At 40.4% G+C, this 18,795-nt stretch overlaps 1 protein-coding gene across 1 annotated transcript; it reads right to left on the bottom strand.

Moving 5' to 3' along the window:
• Positions 1-12,724: 12,724 nt before the first annotated feature.
• On the bottom strand, positions 12,725-18,534 carry ube2nb (ubiquitin-conjugating enzyme E2Nb). Its single transcript, XM_068731357.1, has 4 exons — positions 18,429-18,534; positions 16,701-16,947; positions 15,896-16,036; positions 12,725-14,555 (listed from the first exon to the last, which is right to left on the bottom strand). Exons 1-4 carry the CDS (start codon positions 18,456-18,458, stop codon positions 14,512-14,514), a joined length of 462 nt encoding a protein of 153 aa, XP_068587458.1. The 5' UTR covers positions 18,459-18,534; the 3' UTR covers positions 12,725-14,511.
• Between the last annotated feature and the right edge of the window lie 261 nt (positions 18,535-18,795).

Here is an 18,795-nt window from a genome sequence, read left to right as displayed (position 1 = left end):
GCATTAGAAGTTCAAAGGTCAGCACCTCCTCTGATTGAAAGTTGACGTCTCTACTCACAGATTTGAAACATCAGTGGATTAATATTTCACGTTTAGTTTAAGTCGGGTGAGTCAGTGTTACCGATCCTGTCGAATATCGCAACCTGGTGTCCCAATAATCGGCAAATAAATCTCTAGCCTGTGTTGATCTAATCTCCATAGAAACACACTCAAGCTCAAATCAGCCAAACAGACGAGACATATTGAACCCCGAGTACTAAAACCTCTCTATCAGCACAATGCTTGATAAGTTATTGATCAGCACCGTCAGCACCACAGCATGACTTCCCTCCAATACTGTAATCTATAAGAGCACAGCCGGGGGTTTATTTTTATGTCTGGGTGGTGGTGTCCCTGCTCAGGCCCCATAAAGAGATTCAATGACTGGAGACTGTTAATTATATGCATTTAACACTGCCGGGCGAGACTACCACCGTGCCCCTAACGACGGTATATACTGCATGTGTTTGTGGGTGTGTCAACATCGGACGAGATCAGTATGTGATCAGGTTTGATTAATTTTTCCCTTTAAATTCAACACAAATCAAAGGGAGTTACTTGTTCGGAATCATTAATTAAACACATATCTTTGCTTAATTATTTAAGGGACCAGGATGTTCGCTCTTGCCTCTTCAACTTGTAGATTCCTAACCACCTACTGATTTTCCTGTATGCTCATAGAGCGTGTGCCATCTAATTATCTATTAATAATAATAATAATAATAGTAATAATCAGGAGATGAATGGAGGGAGGCGAGCAGAGTAAAAGACGAGAGAATGAAACTCCTGAACTCCTTTTACAGTACATGTGGCCATTTAACTGTATAAAGTTAGAGTTAACGCTACACCAAGAAAAAGGATAGAGTGGTGGCAGCGCACATGTCTCTCGTTCATAATATGTGACTTCCCTTGCATTCGGGGGCCTCTGCAAACACATAAAGGCAGGCATGCACGCGCGCGCGCGCGCACACACACACACACACACACACACACACACACACACACACACACACACACACACACACACACACACACACACACACACACACTCTTCTTTCCCTTTCTGCAGTGGCTGTTATATATATATATATATATATATAGAGAGAGAGAGAGAGAGAGAGAGAGAGAGAGAGAGAGAGAGAGAGAGAGAGAGAGAGTGCAGGGAAGTGGAAGGATGATTCAGGACAACCTGTTCTCACTATGGATGAAAAAGTCACAGGAGCAGAAGAGGAATCCCAGCCATCACACCACACACACACACACACACACACACACACGTCTAACATGTTCGACATCTTAATTTAGCATCTTAGCATGCTAACATCTAACATCTGAGGCTGATGGGATTGTCAGGAGTTTCTATATTTTCTTAGGAAGTGAGGTACTTAATAAACTAGAATAGATGAAAAGGTAGAGGATCACCGAAGTCAGTAGGATTTATCCTCTGAGGATCAGGAATGTTTGTTCATAATTTCATGGTAATTCGTCTGATTGTTGAGATATTTCAATCTGGATTTAGGCATAGGTGGGCCAACCAAAACCAGATTGGCATTGACTAAAACAAAAGCCAAAATCTTTCAGGTTTCTCTTTTGCGGACTTGCAACGTTTGTTCTTAACAGTGCTGACGTTTTCTGAACTGATTGTGTGAAGCACACCACATCTGGTAGGACCTTTATGAATGAATGTGAGTGGACTCACATAGATTTGGGACAAACCACATTGAGAGATAAAGAGAGTAAAGGATGTACAAACGGCCTCAAGTTTAAGAGATTAAACTGTGAACAAGGAAAATGTTAGTTAACACCACAAGAGAGTACGATTCCTAACTCCTAGCTCTGAAAAATGTGTGAAAAGGCTCAGTCCTAATTTACATTTACAGCAAACTAAGCACTGCCCGCATTAGTATTCCACGGCAGCCGTCTTGTATAACAGCTGTGGTAGAGAGCATCCTAATCAAACTCTTTAAAAAGTTAGTTTCATTTAAGTTTAATAAGGATGGTTATACAACAGCAGGAAGGTACAGGTGAGTGGGCGCTGATTGCAGCCCCCCTTCACTTCATCTGCAGTAAGACAGAGGAGAGGAGAGAAGAAATTAAAAAGGAAGAGGGAAAGGAGAGAAGGAAGAAAGGGGAAGAGAGAGAGGAGAGATGCAGGAAGATGGAGAGAAAGAAGACAAAAGGAAAGCTGAAGGAAAGGAGAGGATATGGAAGGAAAAGGAAGATAGAAGAAGATGAGAGGAGAGAAAGGGAGTGAGGAGAAGAAGAGGAGAAATACAGGGGAGAAAGGGGTGGGAAGGAAATAAATTATAGGTAAAAAGGGGGAGAGGAAAGGGAAGCAAAAGGAAAACAAGAGTGGAAGAATGAAAAGAGCAGAGAGAAGGAGGGGGTAGAGGAGAGAAAGAGGAGATAAAGGAGGGAAAGCGGGAGGAGAGGAAAAGGTAGTTAGAGGGAGATGAGATGAGGAAAGGGGAGAGAGGAGAGGAGATGATAAGAAAAGGGGAAAGGAGAGGAGCAAAAGACAGATTGAATTTAGAGGAGGTAAGAGAGGAGGAAAGGAGAAGATGGGGAATAAGGGAGATGAGAGGAGGGAAAAAGTGAAAGAGACAAGGAAAGGAAAGAAATGAGGATAAAGGGGAGACAAGTGGGGATGAAAGGAGAGAAAAGAAGATAGCATAGCTTGATACACAAGCTATGCAAACCCCCTCTAAGGCAGAACATGGGTCAAAAATGACCCGTATTGACCTACAATGTTATTTCATGCACGGCTCAGGGTTTCTTTGCTATATTTTTGGAAATCAATATATTTCATCATTTAATATTCAACGTATTCATTAAATATCTTGTTTTTGATTACCACAAATCCTTATTTTAATTTTTCTTTTCTTAATTTATGAACTAAAATATTTTTTGTATTTTTACATGTGTGTAAGTGTGATAAAAATGAAAAAAAAGACATTATAATAATGATTTTGTTAAAACATTATTATTTTAGCAATGATTTGGACCAAAGTTTGAAATGTTTACTTTGTCACACTCACCCATAACATACACCACACCCGATAACACTGATATTGAACTGTAAGTGTATCTGTAGTGTTGCTGTGGTGAATGTATAAAATTAATAAATACAAGGAAAGAAAACTGATTCAATAAACTCATATAGTCTAGTCTAGGTCATCAGCATCAGAGATGTCAGACTCAGAATCAGGATCAAGAATTGCTTCATCTTCCTCATCCTGTTCTTTATGTAGCATCCTCTCCACCCTCGAGGGGATGGGCGTCTCAGGCTCTGCACTCTCCCTGTTTGCATCCTACCTGACAGGTCGATCTTACCAGGTGACATGGAGGGGGGCCGTGTCGGAACCACGCATGCTGACTACGGGGGTTCCACAAGGGTCAGTCTTGGGCCCCCTTTTCTTCTCGCTCTACACAACATCTCTGGGTTCTGTCATTCGCGCGCATAACTTCTCCAGTGCTCATCCAGGCTCTTGTCATCTCCCGTCTGGACTACTGACACTCACTACTCGCCGGAGCCCCGGCGTCGGCCATCAGACCTCTGGAGCTTGTCCAGAAAGCTGCAGCTCGCCTGGTGTTCAATCGCCCCATTTTCTCCCACACAACTTCCTTTCTCCGTTCTCTACAATGGCTACCTGTAAGAGCTCGCATCCAGTTTAAGACTCTGGTGCTAGCCTACAGGGCAGTGAAAGGAACAGCTCCTTCGCATCTCCAGGCCATGGTCAAGCCCTACACCCCCGCCTGACCACTTCGCTCTTCTGCCTGGTCGCCCCATCGCACAGAGGTCCATGTGGCCGAATGACCCGGTCACGGCTGTTTTCTGTCCTGGCCCCACAGTGGTGGAATGAACTCCCCACTGACGTCAGGACAGCAGAGTCGCTGCCCATCTTTCATCAGGCTGAAAACTCACCTCTACAGGAAGTGCTACCCTGAACCTAGCTGACATTAGCTAACCTTAGCTAGCTAGAATAGAATGTCATGTTGACCTAGCTATCGTTAGCTAGAAGTGACCTAAATAACATAAGCTAACATTAGCTAGCGAGAATAGAATATGTTAACAGCTAGCTAATGATATTGGACATATTTCTCTTTCCCACCAGTAATGGATGTCAAGGTGAAGTAAGGTTCAAATATTATGTGCAGTTATCTTTTCACAAGATATCAAATATTTTCTTTGGTAAAACAATTGTAAAATTAAAGCTGCAAGCAGCATTGATCGGGCCCTTGCAACTACGCGCACGTCGAGGATACCGGCAGGACTCTGGTTGACGCGGTCATGCATTTCTGTGACCATCATACACTGCGTGCACGAGTTAGATGATATTTCTGTGTCGACCAGCAGCGTAGCAAGATCATGTTGCCAGGTCTTAAGCCTCAAATGTTTTGAGTTTACTCCGATGCAATCATAAATGTAAGCCTGTTAAGATCATAAGAAAATGAATGTGCGTGAATGCGCTTCAGTGTTTGTAACATAACAGACTTGTCAGTTTACTGGGTGCAGTGTCCTGCTGATTGTATTTGAACTTACATGAAAGTTAACAGAACAGTATTGTCATTTGCTTTTACTTTAACACTTTAATTTAGCACTGTTTTCATTTTAAGCTCTTCTATAACTTTAGATTGTAGTGTGAAGCATTCATAGTAACATTTAACCTGATTCTCATGTAGAAGCTCTGGACTGATCATTTATACTAATGCCCACTGACATGGTTTGAGAACCACTGTTGTCTAACTTTTGCTCTCCAAGCATCTTAGTTTGCACATATTTAGATCAGAGAAGTCTTTTTCTCATGGTGTGCACACGAACCCTTTAAATAAATTCAGTGTTTGGGCTGCTGTAATTAAAGAATCCTGCTTACTTCTGTGGTTGCCAGTAGGTGGTGCTATGACTATGAGTTAATATTGGCATGCAAAAGTCCTAAAATCATGACGGTAATCAAGCATGTCAAGTTTGGGACAGTTTTGTCAAAGTACAGTTGAGTTACAACAGCTTGGTGGATGATGGCAAACCATGTAAAATGGCTGCTACACCAAGTCCATGTTGTTTGATGAAACCTCAAGCTTTGAGTAACTTTTAATCGCTACGGTCTTTAGATTGTTCTGACCAAATTCTAAGTTGATCGGATTAATTCCCTAGGAGGAGTTCGTAGTACAGCACATGGAAATGGAAAAAAACAGGAGAAATTCATACAAAATTCAAAATGGCTGACTTCCGGTTGGGTTTAGAGCATGAACCCCTAAGACTTTTTGTTAAGTCTACATGTGATACATCTGCTTACCAAATTTTATACAGCTAGGTGAAACGTACTGCGAGGGCTGCATCGTCGAAAAATTGTAGGGGGCGCTATCGAGCCAACTTGCCGCTCTGAAGCATTAAAATCACATCAGATAACTACATTCAGGATTTTAAATGTGTTTGACAAGTTTGGTTACGTTTTGAGCATTTTTAGCCCCTCAAAAACACTTTTGTTTTTCATGGCGAAGAATGCGTCGCCACGGCAACGGCCTTTCACGAAACAACAACCTTTGAGTAACTTTTCATCACAAAGATCTTTAGATTGTACTGACCAAATTTGAAGTCGATCTGATTAATGCCCTAGGAGGAGTTCGTTAAAGTAGAGCCCCTGAAAATGTCTAAAACGACACTAGAAATTCATACAAATTTCAAAATGGCTGACTACCGGTTGGGTTTAGGGCATGGCCCCAAGAGACTTTTATTTAAGTCCACATGTGATACATGTGCCTACCAAATTTTGTTAATCTATGTGAAACGTACTGCGAGGGCTGCTTCGTCGAAATTTTGTAGGGGGCGCTATTGAGCCGATTTAACACTCTGATTGAATAAAATCATATTATAGAACCACATTTTGGCCTTGTGATCTGTGTGTCAAGTTTGCTTGTGTTTCGAGCTTTTTTAACCTCTCCAAATGACCATCGTTTTTCACGGCGAAGACTGCGTTACCACGGCAACGGTGTTCGACGAAACATCAAAAGCTTAGAGAACTGGCATTATGAACTTCTTACATTTGTGTGGAACAAATTTGATGTTGATCTGATTTTCCAACTAAGAGAAACAAGCCAAAGTATAAAGACTCTAACTTACTGTTGCCAGTAGGTGGCGCTATGACTATGATTCAAAATTGGCTTGCAGATGTCTTCAGGCCCGGAGTTTAATCAAACATGTGAAATCTGGTAAAGATCTGATGATGCGGAGTCGAGTTACATCAGTTTATTCGTTCATGGCGAAGGATCGAAATTCGCAGAGCCGCCACGTCGCCATGCTTCGACAACTTCCTACAATTTTCACAATGAAGCATTATCAAGGTCTTAAGGCTTTTGTGACAAAATTTGAGAGGGATCCGATTAATCTGTGAGCAGTAGGGTGTCAAAGTACACAACCTATGACTTCCTGTTGCCACTAGGTGGCGCTATTACTATGATTCTAAATTGTCATATACATGTGTTCAGGGTCAGGATGTTATGACATATGAGAAATTTGGAGCAGATTAGGCAATGTACAGCCGAGTTACAACAACTTCCTGTTTCATGGCGAATGGTGTTTTTTTGCCGCCACGCCACGGACACATAGTTCGATAACTTTTTGATCTTTGAGTATTGTTTCACTGCCAAGGTCTCAAGAGCATACTGACCAAATCTGAAGGCAATCGGGTTTAATCTCTAGGAGGAGTTCGTTAAAGTACGGCGCCTTGAAACGGTCCAAAAACGTCATAAAATTCAAAATGGCCGACTTCCTGTTTGGTTTAGGATATACCTCCTTTTGACTTTTTTGTACGTCCCATCACGTTCCACATACCTACCAAATTTCCTACAGCTAGGTGAAACCCAAAGTTGGGGCTACTCTGTAGGGGGCGCTATTGAGCCAAAATGTCATGCCGCAGCTGGACACCCCAATAATACTGGAATTTTCACCACGATTGAATTTTGTGCCAAATTTCAAAAGATTCCCAGTATCCCAAGCACCTCCTTTTTGCGATGAAACTGGTACGATAATAATAATAATAATAATAAAAAACATTAGAATAACAATAGAGCCTCCGCTCCGACTACGTCGGTGCTCGGGCCCTAATAAAAAACATTAGAATAACAATAGGTCCTCCGCTCCGACTACGTCGGTGCTCGGGCCCTAATAATAATAATAATAAAAAACATTAGAATAACAATAGGTCCTCCGCTCCGACTACGTCAGTGCTCGGGCCCTAATTAGAAATGGCTGACTTCCGGTTGGGTTTAGAGCATGGACCCCTAAGACTTTTTTTTAAATCCACATGTGATACATCTGCTTACCAAATGTTATACATCTAGGTGAAACGTACTGCGAGGGCTGCATCATCGAAATATTGTAGGGGGCGCTATCGAGCCGAGTTGCCACTCTGAAGCATTAAAATCACATCAGATAACTACATTCAGGATTTTAAATGTGTGTGACAAGTTTGATTTTGTTTTGAGTATTTTTAGCCCCTCAAAAACACCTTTGTTTTTCATGGCGAGGAATGCGTCGCCACGGCAACGGCATTTCACGAAACAACAAGCTTTGAGTAACTTTTAATCACAAAGGTCTTTAGATTGTTCTGACCAAATTCTAAGTTGATCTGATTAATTCCCTGGGAGGAGTTCATTAAAGTAGAGCGCCTGGAAATTGCAAAAACGACACTAGAAATTCAGACTAAATTCACAATGGCTGACTTCCGGTTGGGTTTAGGGCATGGCCCCAAGAGACTTTTATTTAAGTCCACATGTGATACATGTGCCTACCAAATTTTGTTAATCTATGTGAAACGTACTGCAAGGGCTGCTTCGTCGAAATTTTGTAGGGGGCGCTATTGAGCCGATTTAACACTCTGATTGAATAAAATCATATTATAGAACTACATTTTGGCCTTGTGATCTGTGTGTCAAGTTTGCTTGTGTTTCGAGCTTTTTTAACCTCTCCAAATGACCATCGTTTTTCACGGCGAAGACTGCGTTACCACGGCAACGGCGTTCGACGAAACATCAAAAGCTTAGAGAACTGGCATTATGAACTTCTTACATTTGTGTGGAACAAATTTGATGTTGATCTGATTTTCCAACTAAGAGAAACAAGCCAAAGTATAAAGACTTTAACTTACTGTTGCCAGTAGGTGGCGCTATGACTATGATTCAAAATTGGCTTGCAGATGTCTTCAGGCCTGGAGTTTAATCAAACATGTGAAATCTGGTAAAGATCTGATGATGCGGAGTCGAGTTACATCAGTTTATTCGTTCATGGCAAAGGATCGAAATTCGCAGAGCCGCCACGTCGCCACGCTTCGACAACTTCCTACAATTTTCACAATGAAGCATTATCAAGGTCTTTAGGCTTTTGTGACAAAATTTGAGAGGGATCCGATTAATCTGTGAGCAGTAGGGTGTCAAAGTACACAACCTATGACTTCCTGTTGCCACTAGGTGGCGCTATTAATATGATTCTAAATTGTCATATACATGTGTTCAGGGTCAGGATGTTATGACATATGAGAAATTTGGAGCAGATTAGGCAATGTACAGCCGAGTTACAACAACTTCCTGTTTCATGGCGAATGGTGTTTTTTTGCCGCCACGCCACGGACACATAGTTCAATAACTTTTTGATCTTTGAGTATCGTTTCACTGCCAAGGTCTCAAGAGCATACTGACCAAATCTGAAGGCAATCGGGTTTAATCTCTAGGAGGAGTTCGTTAAAGTACGGCGCCTTGAAACGGTCCAAAAACGTCATAAAATTCAAAATGGCCGACTTCCTGTTTAATTTAGGATATACCTCCTTTTGACTTTTTTGTACGTCCCATCACGTTCCACATACCTACCAAATTTCCTACAGCTAGGTGAAACCCAAAGTTGGGGCTACTCTGTAGGGGGCGCTATCGAGCCAAAATGTCATGCCGCAGCTGGACACCCCAATAATACTGGAATTTTCACCACGATTGAATTTTGTGCCAAATTTCAAAAGATTCCCAGTATCCCAAGCACCTCCTTTTTGCGATGAAACTGGTACGATAATAATAATAATAATAATAAAAAACATTAGAATAACAATAGGTCCTCCGCTCCGACTACGTCGGTGCTCGGGCCCTAATAATAATAATAATAATAATAATAATAATAATAATAAAAAACATTAGAATAACAATAGGTCCTCCGCTCCGACTACGTCGGTGCTCGGGCCCTAATAATAATAATAATAATAATAATAATAATAAAAAACATTAGAATAACAATAGGTCCTCCGCTCCGATTACGTCGGTGCTCGGGCCCTAATAAGAATTTGTGATGATCAAAAACTAGTTAATTGAGGAATTCCTGGAATTCTGAATGATGAAATAAATTTATTGCAAAGATATTTACAATTAAAACTCCGTCGAGTCACTTTTGACCCATGTAGTGTATCAAAGGGTTTTAAATGTGGAAGAGGAAAGGGAAGAAAGAGAAAGAGAGAAAAGTGAGTAGAGAAGAGGAGAAGGAACATACAACCATCATGTCAACAAGTCCTCCACTTCAAAAAGACTCACCACAACTACTGGCCGCGGGTGCTGGGTCTAAAAAAAGACGAGGATGACACCCCACAGTCAGAACAGGACGCTTGCCGTCGACTGTCAGTCCAACCACAGCAGCATGTGACAAGCATGTTTTCACCTGCTGTCAGCAATCACAGGGAGAGATGATCCGTCAGAGGAGCAGGGCTATGTTTAGGATGGCTCCACGTCATGTGTGGCAGTGATCACTAGCTGTAGCTACATATTGTTAACATGTACATGTTTAACACACTTCATCTGTCAATTTACCGTTCATGATTATTTTCTATGGCACTGCTCTTATGCAGTATTTCAAGTGCAAGTGTATTTACACTCTCAAGGTTCTCTGTCTAGAATTGTTGTATCCCATATACAACAATTCTAGACAGAGAACCTTGACAGGACCTTGACCTTAACACCAGACAGGAGTCAGAGCAATTGCCCAAAAAGATTGGAAACGACAAAAAAAAAGACAATTACAGAAAAAAGGTATTAAATGTGACATTATATAATCATTTTTGGGGGCAAATGTTTGTACAAAAGGGAAGCATAATCTTCAAAAGTTAATTTAAACTGCATGTTGATTCCATGCGACAGTCTACTTTAAAGGAATAGTTGCTTTTTTCGGCTGAGGGTTAGATGAGAAGATTCACACCACTTTCATATTGGTCCGTTCAATATAAGGCTATAGCAGCCGGTTAGCTTTGCATAAAGACTGGGAGCAGGGGGAAGCCGCAAGCCTGGTCCTGTCTAGAGGTAACCGAATCCAACACACCTCTAAAGCTCACCAGTTAACACATTATATATCGTTTATTTAATACGTACAAAATATTTACAAGGGATTTTGTGCCGAACCTTTGCCAGCGGAGACTCTGCCAAGTGACCGTCTCATGCTTCTGCCTCTTTTTAACAGTCATGTTTTAAAAAGTCATTCATCGGTCCAATAAAGTTGGTAAAAAACAAACCATAAAAAGTGATGTAAATGAGAGTAGGTCAAACTCTATAAAAGCAGAGCCCATAGCCTGAACAAATACCTAAGAAATTGAGACATTAATATTAACCCAACCATGTTTTTTTGTATCACTACTGGCTGACATATGAGCTCATATTTTTTTAAATCAATATCACTTGGATGGACAACACGAGAGAGGCAACAGCCTCTGAGACTAGTTAATGTTTTGTCAGGTATTTCAGATAGTGAGGGGAATCATTTCCTGCAATTCCACTCAAAGAAAGGCTGCATACCAGCTTCAATGACTCACTGTTGCCATATAAACCAGGCCATGATCATAAAACATTGTGAAACCTTTGTCTCTGGTGAGGAAACATGAAAAAAAACGTGGAGGACAGGTGCCTCCTGTAGGAAGGCGGACGCTATAAAACTATTGCCCAAGACTCGGTGTGTTGTGATTGTATTTGCTCAGGGATCCAAACATCTTGATTGGACAAATACCTGGGACACTGTTGAGAGGATGTAATGTAAAGACATCTAAGATGAATGAACGTAAACCCTGAGGAAGAGCACGTCCCCCACGCTTGAAAACATAATTATCCTTATGAGGCATCCTCAGTTATGGCAACTAACAGGTGTGAAGTTGTCTGATCCAGGAAATGTATTTTAGCACCACCTAGTGAAATTCTGTGGAACAGCAGGAGCAATAGACCTTTTCCCAGCACACGTTGACATGTCACAACAGGAAACACACATTTGTGTTTAACCCTGTACATTTTGAATGTAAAATCCTATTAACAGGTGATTTTCAAAGTCAAATATTCATATGCTATGAATTCAGTGGTATTTAAATGCAACGAGTTTCGCTCAGGTATCCGTTTGCTTATAAGATCCCAATCTTACGATCTATCTTCGCTTCCATATTCCTACAACCAAACATCAGGATGTCTGCTGTCACAGACAGTCACACTACAGCAGCTGACTTCTTTCTCTGTTCAAAAGTGTGAATCTATGAAATGAATTACTGAAGCACAGCCAGGAATCCTCGGATCATTTGGTGTTTCAGACTCAGTAACTCAGATGTGTCTGTGGGGAAATGTAAGGGGCCATTTTGTAAATCCTCCTTACAGCGGAACCCATAGTAGGATCATTAAAAACCCAAGAGATGGTTTTTAAGAGTTTTGTGTTCACTTTTTGTGGAATTTTGTTTCATGTTGACGTCTGTTTTTTAAAAGGCCCATCTAGAGACGAACACAATGAACCCCAGTACGTGGCACTGATTCAGGCTATATACTTATCCCTATGAAAAATGAAATAAATACATAAATAAAGAACAGCATACACTGTATTTTGCATATCTCACCACTATTAAAAAACAATTATGTTTTATCAGTGTGCCAAGTACCCGGATGTCTCAGGGATGCTTCACAAAGTTGTATCATTCGTGCTAAATTTGCCGAATTAAAGCTTTATTGAACAGAACATGAATTGAGATGCATTAATTCCTACGAGAAACAGAAATGTATTATCTCAGCCACCCTCTCTTAATTAAGTCCTAGCTGTAACCTCTCTCCTACAGGGGAACACAAACTGCACATAAACCAGTCAGGCCTCTACTTACTCAGTTTATTAACAGACTATTTGAAGAGCCGTGTGTGCAAATGTGCTAAAAATTAACGGCAGAATTCTTTTTTTTCCCATTTTTAGACATGGGAGCCGTTTGTTATATCAGTTTGTTCTCTCGATATTTTGATCTAGACGTTTCAGCGGTGAGTGACTGTTTCTTGGTTTAGATTACTGCCAAGTCCCTCAGGGAAACATTACGTTAACCAGGTTTTAAGCTGAGCTCCACCTTCCACACTTTAGTAAATGCAGCAGTTAGAAATAGTTAGTTAGTGGACGGGAGACAAACTGATCTAATCAAAGAAATTTAATAAAGAGCCCAATCAAAAACTAAAACTTAACAAAAATACGTTAGTCATGCCTCAGATGAGCCCGACGTAGAAGCGATATGATCACTAAGCCACCATCTAAGGTTGTTGATCCCTCTAACCCACTAATCTAAATATAAATCATAAAAAGGAAAGTTTAAAGATGTCTAGAAGAAGCCACAAGATGTCATGTGTGCACTTTGAAGGGACTCTAAATGATAGAAAATCTGTAATAGCCTTTAATCTTTAATACTTTTTATTTGTAATATCATTTTTTTTGCCACCACAATGACCCAATCAATTCAATGCACTTGCATAATCATCACAGATCAGTATCATAGAAAGAGCAAAAAGCAGGTGAGGCCAACTCTGGAAAATCATGGTGAAAGACAACTTTGATACAGACGATGACACCTTCAACAAAAGCCTGAACTTTCCCTTTAAAGACAACTCAACGCCTCGCCGCTCATTAACACCCAGAAGGAAACTAATTGGAATCGTCGTGATATAAGTTTGGTTATGGTACATGCCTTTTTAATAAAGTAACACGGGAAATAAAATAGAGAACAAGCAACATAGATAGCATGGACAGACAGTTAAAATAAAAGAAAAATAAAAACAGCCTACATCCTTTTAAAAAAAAAAAGTACATTCTCAACACATTTTAGTCATCTGTTTCTACATGCAGACCGATCCATTTCAGCACAAACAAGTTGCGTCTTTCTACCTTTCTGAATGTGTTGGGAGTGGCTTCTTTTTTTTTCTTTTAAATCCATGTGGAACTAATCTGCCCACCCTCCCCAAATTCTCCAATTTCACTGAAACCACAGACCGCTTGATGTAACATTACATGACATTAAATCATGAGATCTTGGATTAATAAGTACACAATCCTCATCTAATTGGGCTCGAGCATCTAATCACACGCTAACCTGTCTTTTTCTATCAACCCAAGACCGAGATGAGAAGGATGAAGAGAGATAACAATACATCTGCTGGGGCCACAAATCCACACTCGTCATGGACTCAATGCTTTTGAATGTTAGCTGTGGCTGTTCAGTACTGTGTATTCTCTACTGGTAGAGATTGGGGGGGGGGGGCCTTCAAATTTATTTTACATTAAAAATATTGGGATCAACCTCCCTCAGTTGTCTTTGGATGAAAATGTTTCGTCCCTGCCCTCTGAGTTTTCAGTGTCTAATAACCGCTTTGTTAAAATATAACTTTTTTTGCTGCTGCAGTTACAGAAAGTGTCTTTTGAACGTTTACATGTTAGCACTTCCTGTGTGGAGCTCTGGTCCAATTGTACAAATAAGATAGTCGCTGCTGTGCGACGTAAAAAGCGGTCCACCTCTGTGCTCAGGTGTTAAGTGCCCCGTGTGCTCTTGAGATGGCGCTGATACAGTAGCTGCACCACCAGCTAGATATTCAGTGTTGTGATGTGTTGGTATGCACAGACACACTAACCTTCTTGTTGAACACAAGGGGCCTATTTTCCACAAAAAAAAAACAACTCTTGGCAATCCCTAAAAAGAGTAAATGCAAACTTCACTCGTATTCATGTTTTCTGTCTGCTTACTAGTAGTGGGGAGACAGCTGTACACCAAGTGTTGAAATAACAGGGCACTCTCACAAAAGACATACAGATGTGTTGACAAATAATGCATGTGTTAAAAGAAGAACAGCTTTAATGCATGTGTATTCTGCAAACGTACCAGTATGTGCCTTGTTCAGGACAACAGGTTATTTTTAAGACTGTAGTTTGGGAGGGTGTCGTTCTCTGTCCATGCATTTAAATAGCAACACAGAAAGAAAGAAGAGGCTAACACACACTTAACGCGTCTTAAAGAGGAAAAGAAGTCACCCAGAGGTCTGCAGCAGTAAATCTTGTAATTTCTTTCAAATGGATTTGGACTTATCTTTTTTTTTTTTCTGTTTTTTTGTGTGTGCGTCTGTTAAATTTGAATGTTGACAGAATAGGAGTACATTTTGTGGATCACATTCAGAAGCCTCGTGTCTGTTCTTCTATACTTCGGTGACGCCTGCGTAGAGCCTGGTCCATGATCGGGCTGTGGGGAGACAGAGAAAGACAAAAAGGTGGCGGATGGTGTGAGGACGATACGGCGCAGGACTGCGGATAAGGAAAGTGTTGCAGAGTGTTCATAGAGGATCGGACCGAAAGCAACAGACAGGTCCCGGTGCTTCTAAATGCACAACCAAAACAATTAGTCAGGAAATCAATCGGTCAGCCACAGGAAAGGGATTACCAAGCATTTTAATGATCAGTTTGTTGTTGAGAAAGTTTAGTAGGCAACGTTCTGTTGGTTGCAGCAGGGGCATCGACTAAGGATTTGATTTGTTATCAATTAATCCAACTACTTTTGTGAATAATGGAAGAATCTCTCGGCTTTAAAATTGTTAGAAAATAGTTTTCCAAAGCCCAAGTTGACATATTCAGAATGCTTGTTTTGTTCCACAAATGGTTCAAACTCCAAAAAAAGTATTCAGTTTCCTATCATAGAAAAACAATGAAGGCAGAAATGATTCACATTTACTGGAACCAATGCTCTTTGGTGTTTAAAAATAATTACGAAAAGTGATGCATTAAATTACCCAATTAGTTGCAGATAATTTTTTTGTTAATTAACTAATCTCTAGTTACAGATACCCTCTGAGGGTTTACTGGTTTTCATTGTTTTATCATTCTAACTTGAATATTTCTGGGGGTTTGGACTGTATGTCAAACAACACAAGCAAAAAAGAACATGACGGGTTAATGCTCAATGCAGCCCAATCAAAACTATTTGCACAGCAAAAACTGCAGCAGTTTTTCTTTGCCGGTGAACATTAAAATTAATTAAATTAAGTTTCAGTTCAGGGTTTCAACAAAGTTCTGATTACAGAAGACTTTGAATGAGATATAACGGTATAAGAAACAGACGTAGCTCTGGATAGTTACATGGCAGCAAAAAGTCAAGCTTCAGTAACAGAAACCCAAGGAGACGCCTGTACACACCTACCATACAATTGAAAACATAGTCTGGTATTTAGTAGTTAGTAAGTTTTGTTTGTAACAGGTTTAACATTGTCTATGTAACAGTTACAACTTCTTTGTTGCCCATGTGCAGGACTGCCCAGCCATAAAGCCAGGCCTCTCTGCTCCACAACAGAGATCACAGGGGCCAGTTGAAACATTACACTGTTATCTCAGTCAGATAACTGCATCGATTCTATCCATGCTTACTTACTGCCATATTTGTCTGTATTTACAGTCAAACCACCAACATCCTGACTGGGTTGTTTCACATTCATGAGACCACCACCAGATAAATCTAAATCATCCTTGACCGCCTGTGGCAGTTTAGTTCAGTACATGCTTTAATGAAATAGAACGCCGACTAATCCTCACCTGTGTCAATGGCGATACTTTCGTTTCTCTTCCACTGATCTGCAACATCGTTTGCGAGGGGATCATCTGGATTGGGAGCACTTAATAACGCCTGGATAGATAGCAACACTGTGCGGATCTGCAGAGCCGGAGACCACTTATCTGGAAGAATGGAAGTTCAGAATAATATGCAAAAAGAGAAACGGCTTTAAAAACACGAGGGAAACTTCAGGGTGACACAGCACAGGCACAACATGCCAGTGTCAGATGGCAACCATAATGAATGAGTGTTAAAGTCGAGCAGGAATTGCTCCGAGATCCACGTTTCCCTAATGCTACTTGATAATAGAAAACAACTCACTTTGTGTCAAAGATGCATAAACCTCTGGTCAGATGTAAGGTGACTAGTATAAGTCTATTGCGCCACTTGTTTGATTTGGTATTTGCCAACTGATGCCAGCTAACATGAATTTCTATTTTTTTTTTTTATCTGAATATTTATTTCATAGGTTTTTACAGAAATTTCTAAATTTCCAATTAAACAATGCTACTGAAATGCAAATAGGTCATATTTGTATATTAGCACTGAATCAAATGGGTGTTTGTAATGTGAAAAGGTTGAAAGAACCCAGGTTGAACAGCTCTGTGCAGCTTTTAGTGGATGTTCGGTCATTGTTTGGGCTCACTAACTGTGACTTTAACTGTTTATGATGCTACATTTCAAGGTTTGACAGAAAGTAAAAATACAAAATTAAAATCCTGTGATAAGGCAAGCGTGGTTCCCTATTGATGCCACCTATATATTTAAATATTAAAATTGTCTTACCTTTCAAAATGTCTAAACATATTCTTCCCAGCTTGTCAACATTGGGGTGGTAGATTTTGGTGATGAATCGCACTTTGGGAGCTGCCATGGGATACTCTTCTGGAAGAAATAGTTCAAGTTTAAATGTGCCTCCTTCAAAAGGAGAGTCTTGAGGCCCCGCGATGATCACATGGAAGTAGCGTGCGTTCTCTTCGTCTGGTATTGCCGTGATTCCCGGAACCGGCTCTGCCATCAACCGCTGTGTCTCCTGAGTGTGGTCAGAAGGAGAAACACATAACAGTTGTTGACATTTCTGAGTAGGTGTAGACTTTCAAGTATATAATGGACGGGGACGAACAATTTCACCCTGCTTAGTCACACACACACAAAACCACATTCCACCGTTTAACACAGGAACTAAAAGGTGGCTGAGGGCCGGAACAATTGTGACGTACTGCACAAAGACTTACTATAATCTAAAATGCAGACAGAATGTCACACCACATCAAACTCTTCTAATTCATTAAAATGTATTAATTTCTCCATCATTCAACTAATCATTTGTTATATAAACTGACAGAAAACAATAAACTCCAAGAACCCAAATTAAGTTATGTTTTGTCAAAGCCATACATATTGTGTTCAATATCACAAAAGGCTTACTAAACCAAAAAATATTCACGTTTAGAGAAATAGGCCTGTGCATATCTAGCATTTGACTAATTATTAAAATAGTTGCAGATTCATTTTCTGTCAATTATCTAATTGATTAATTGACTGTTTCAGATCCATTTGATTACAAGAATTCAGTAAGCAGATGATTACTGTTTTTCTAGTGTACAGGCCTATACAAATGATATTATTATTATTATTAGTGGAATTGGAGTATTATAAGGTGTACTGCAAATATAGAATTGTGCGACACAAAAGGAGGAAGTGGAACGTTTTTCATATTTCTGCATTTGGTAAAGCAGGTGCACCAAAACATCTGCAGCGAACAGCGACGTTAACTGCATTGTGGTAAAGATTGTACACGCCTTTCGTTAAGATTGCTAAACAAAAGTACAGGTTTTCCATAATGGAAGCTTGTGTCGTGTTTTCACTGACTCAACGTTGTGAGAAAACCTGCTAAACCCGAGAAATAGCAGCTCGATGTGGCGGAACAGGCTGATCGCGCCCACAGACGGGCCTGGCCCGGCGAAGTTGACCGCACCAGGCCTTACATTTCTTTTTAATTGTATTTTTCGTTTTGTACAATAGAGGCAACACGGACATGTTTGCCTAATTACGAGCACTTCGATGTCTCAAGGCCACAACGACAGCGTACACATCGTCACCAGGCATGGTACCAAACACATAAGCTAACGTTAGCTTAGCTAACATAGCGAATCCATTCATATGGCGACTAGGACAAATTGTCATAATCTGTTGATCCGTAGTACCAATTAGCAACCCCGTGATGTGAAAACTATAATTTAAGTACTACAACAATTGTACTCGAACAAAAATGAAACCACAGTTGGAGCAGACGCGAGCGAACGGAAGTGGCAAACAAAACACTCGCAGACGCGAGACCAGCGAGCTAGCTTGATAACTAGCTAGATAAGAGCTAATCATGCTAGTCGCGCTAACGTCAGGTTACGCGTTGAACGGCAGTAATTGTGCGTCCATGTTCTCACCAACCGATCTTAACAAAACCCACACACGGCCTCGTTAATACATGTATACAATACGTGGTGTAAAGTGTACCTTTACAATCCTACGAGGCAAACCGGCCATCTTGTGTTAGCTATTATATTTTTAGCCGTGGACTCGCCTTCTCTTCAGGTTGGATTGACTGAGCTGCCGGGGCGGGGCCAGATAACTCTCACTTCCGGTGGCTTCAGATGACGTAAGGACATACGCTGCTGTTCAAGATTGTTTTTTATAAAAAATACAAAAAGTAATTGTAATTTTACTTCTTGGTTTTAGTTGTTACTGGCAACATTATAAACAGAATTTAAAGCTTCTTGTTCACAAATGTCATTTTCCTAAAAGAAAGCATGTTTTATCTTTTCCTTACAGCCTTAACATTTTTGTTAAACTTTCTTAAAATACATAAAACAAAACAGTATAA

This window comes from Cebidichthys violaceus, unplaced genomic scaffold (assembly GCF_023349555.1).
Source record: "Cebidichthys violaceus isolate CVI_PGR_0920_01 unplaced genomic scaffold, fCebVio1.0.p SCAF_51, whole genome shotgun sequence".
NCBI lineage: Eukaryota > Metazoa > Chordata > Actinopteri > Perciformes > Stichaeidae > Cebidichthys > Cebidichthys violaceus.
Note: the sequence above shows the minus strand (reverse complement) of the source record. Positions and strands in the feature narration are given on the sequence as shown.

What these genes read in the sequence shown, in the direction of transcription:
- ube2nb (XM_068731357.1), bottom strand. Translation starts at nt 18,458, where the DNA reads ATGGCCGGTTTGCCTCGTAGGATTGTAAAG. An exon ending in ATGTTTAGACATTTTGAAAG is followed by an intron (nt 16,037 to 16,700) that starts GTAAGACAATTT and finishes CCATTCTTCCAG; the next exon opens with ATAAGTGGTCTCCGGCTCTG. An exon ending in AAGTATCGCCATTGACACAG is followed by an intron (nt 14,556 to 15,895) that starts GTGAGGATTAGT and finishes GTCTCCCCACAG; the next exon opens with CCCGATCATGGACCAGGCTC.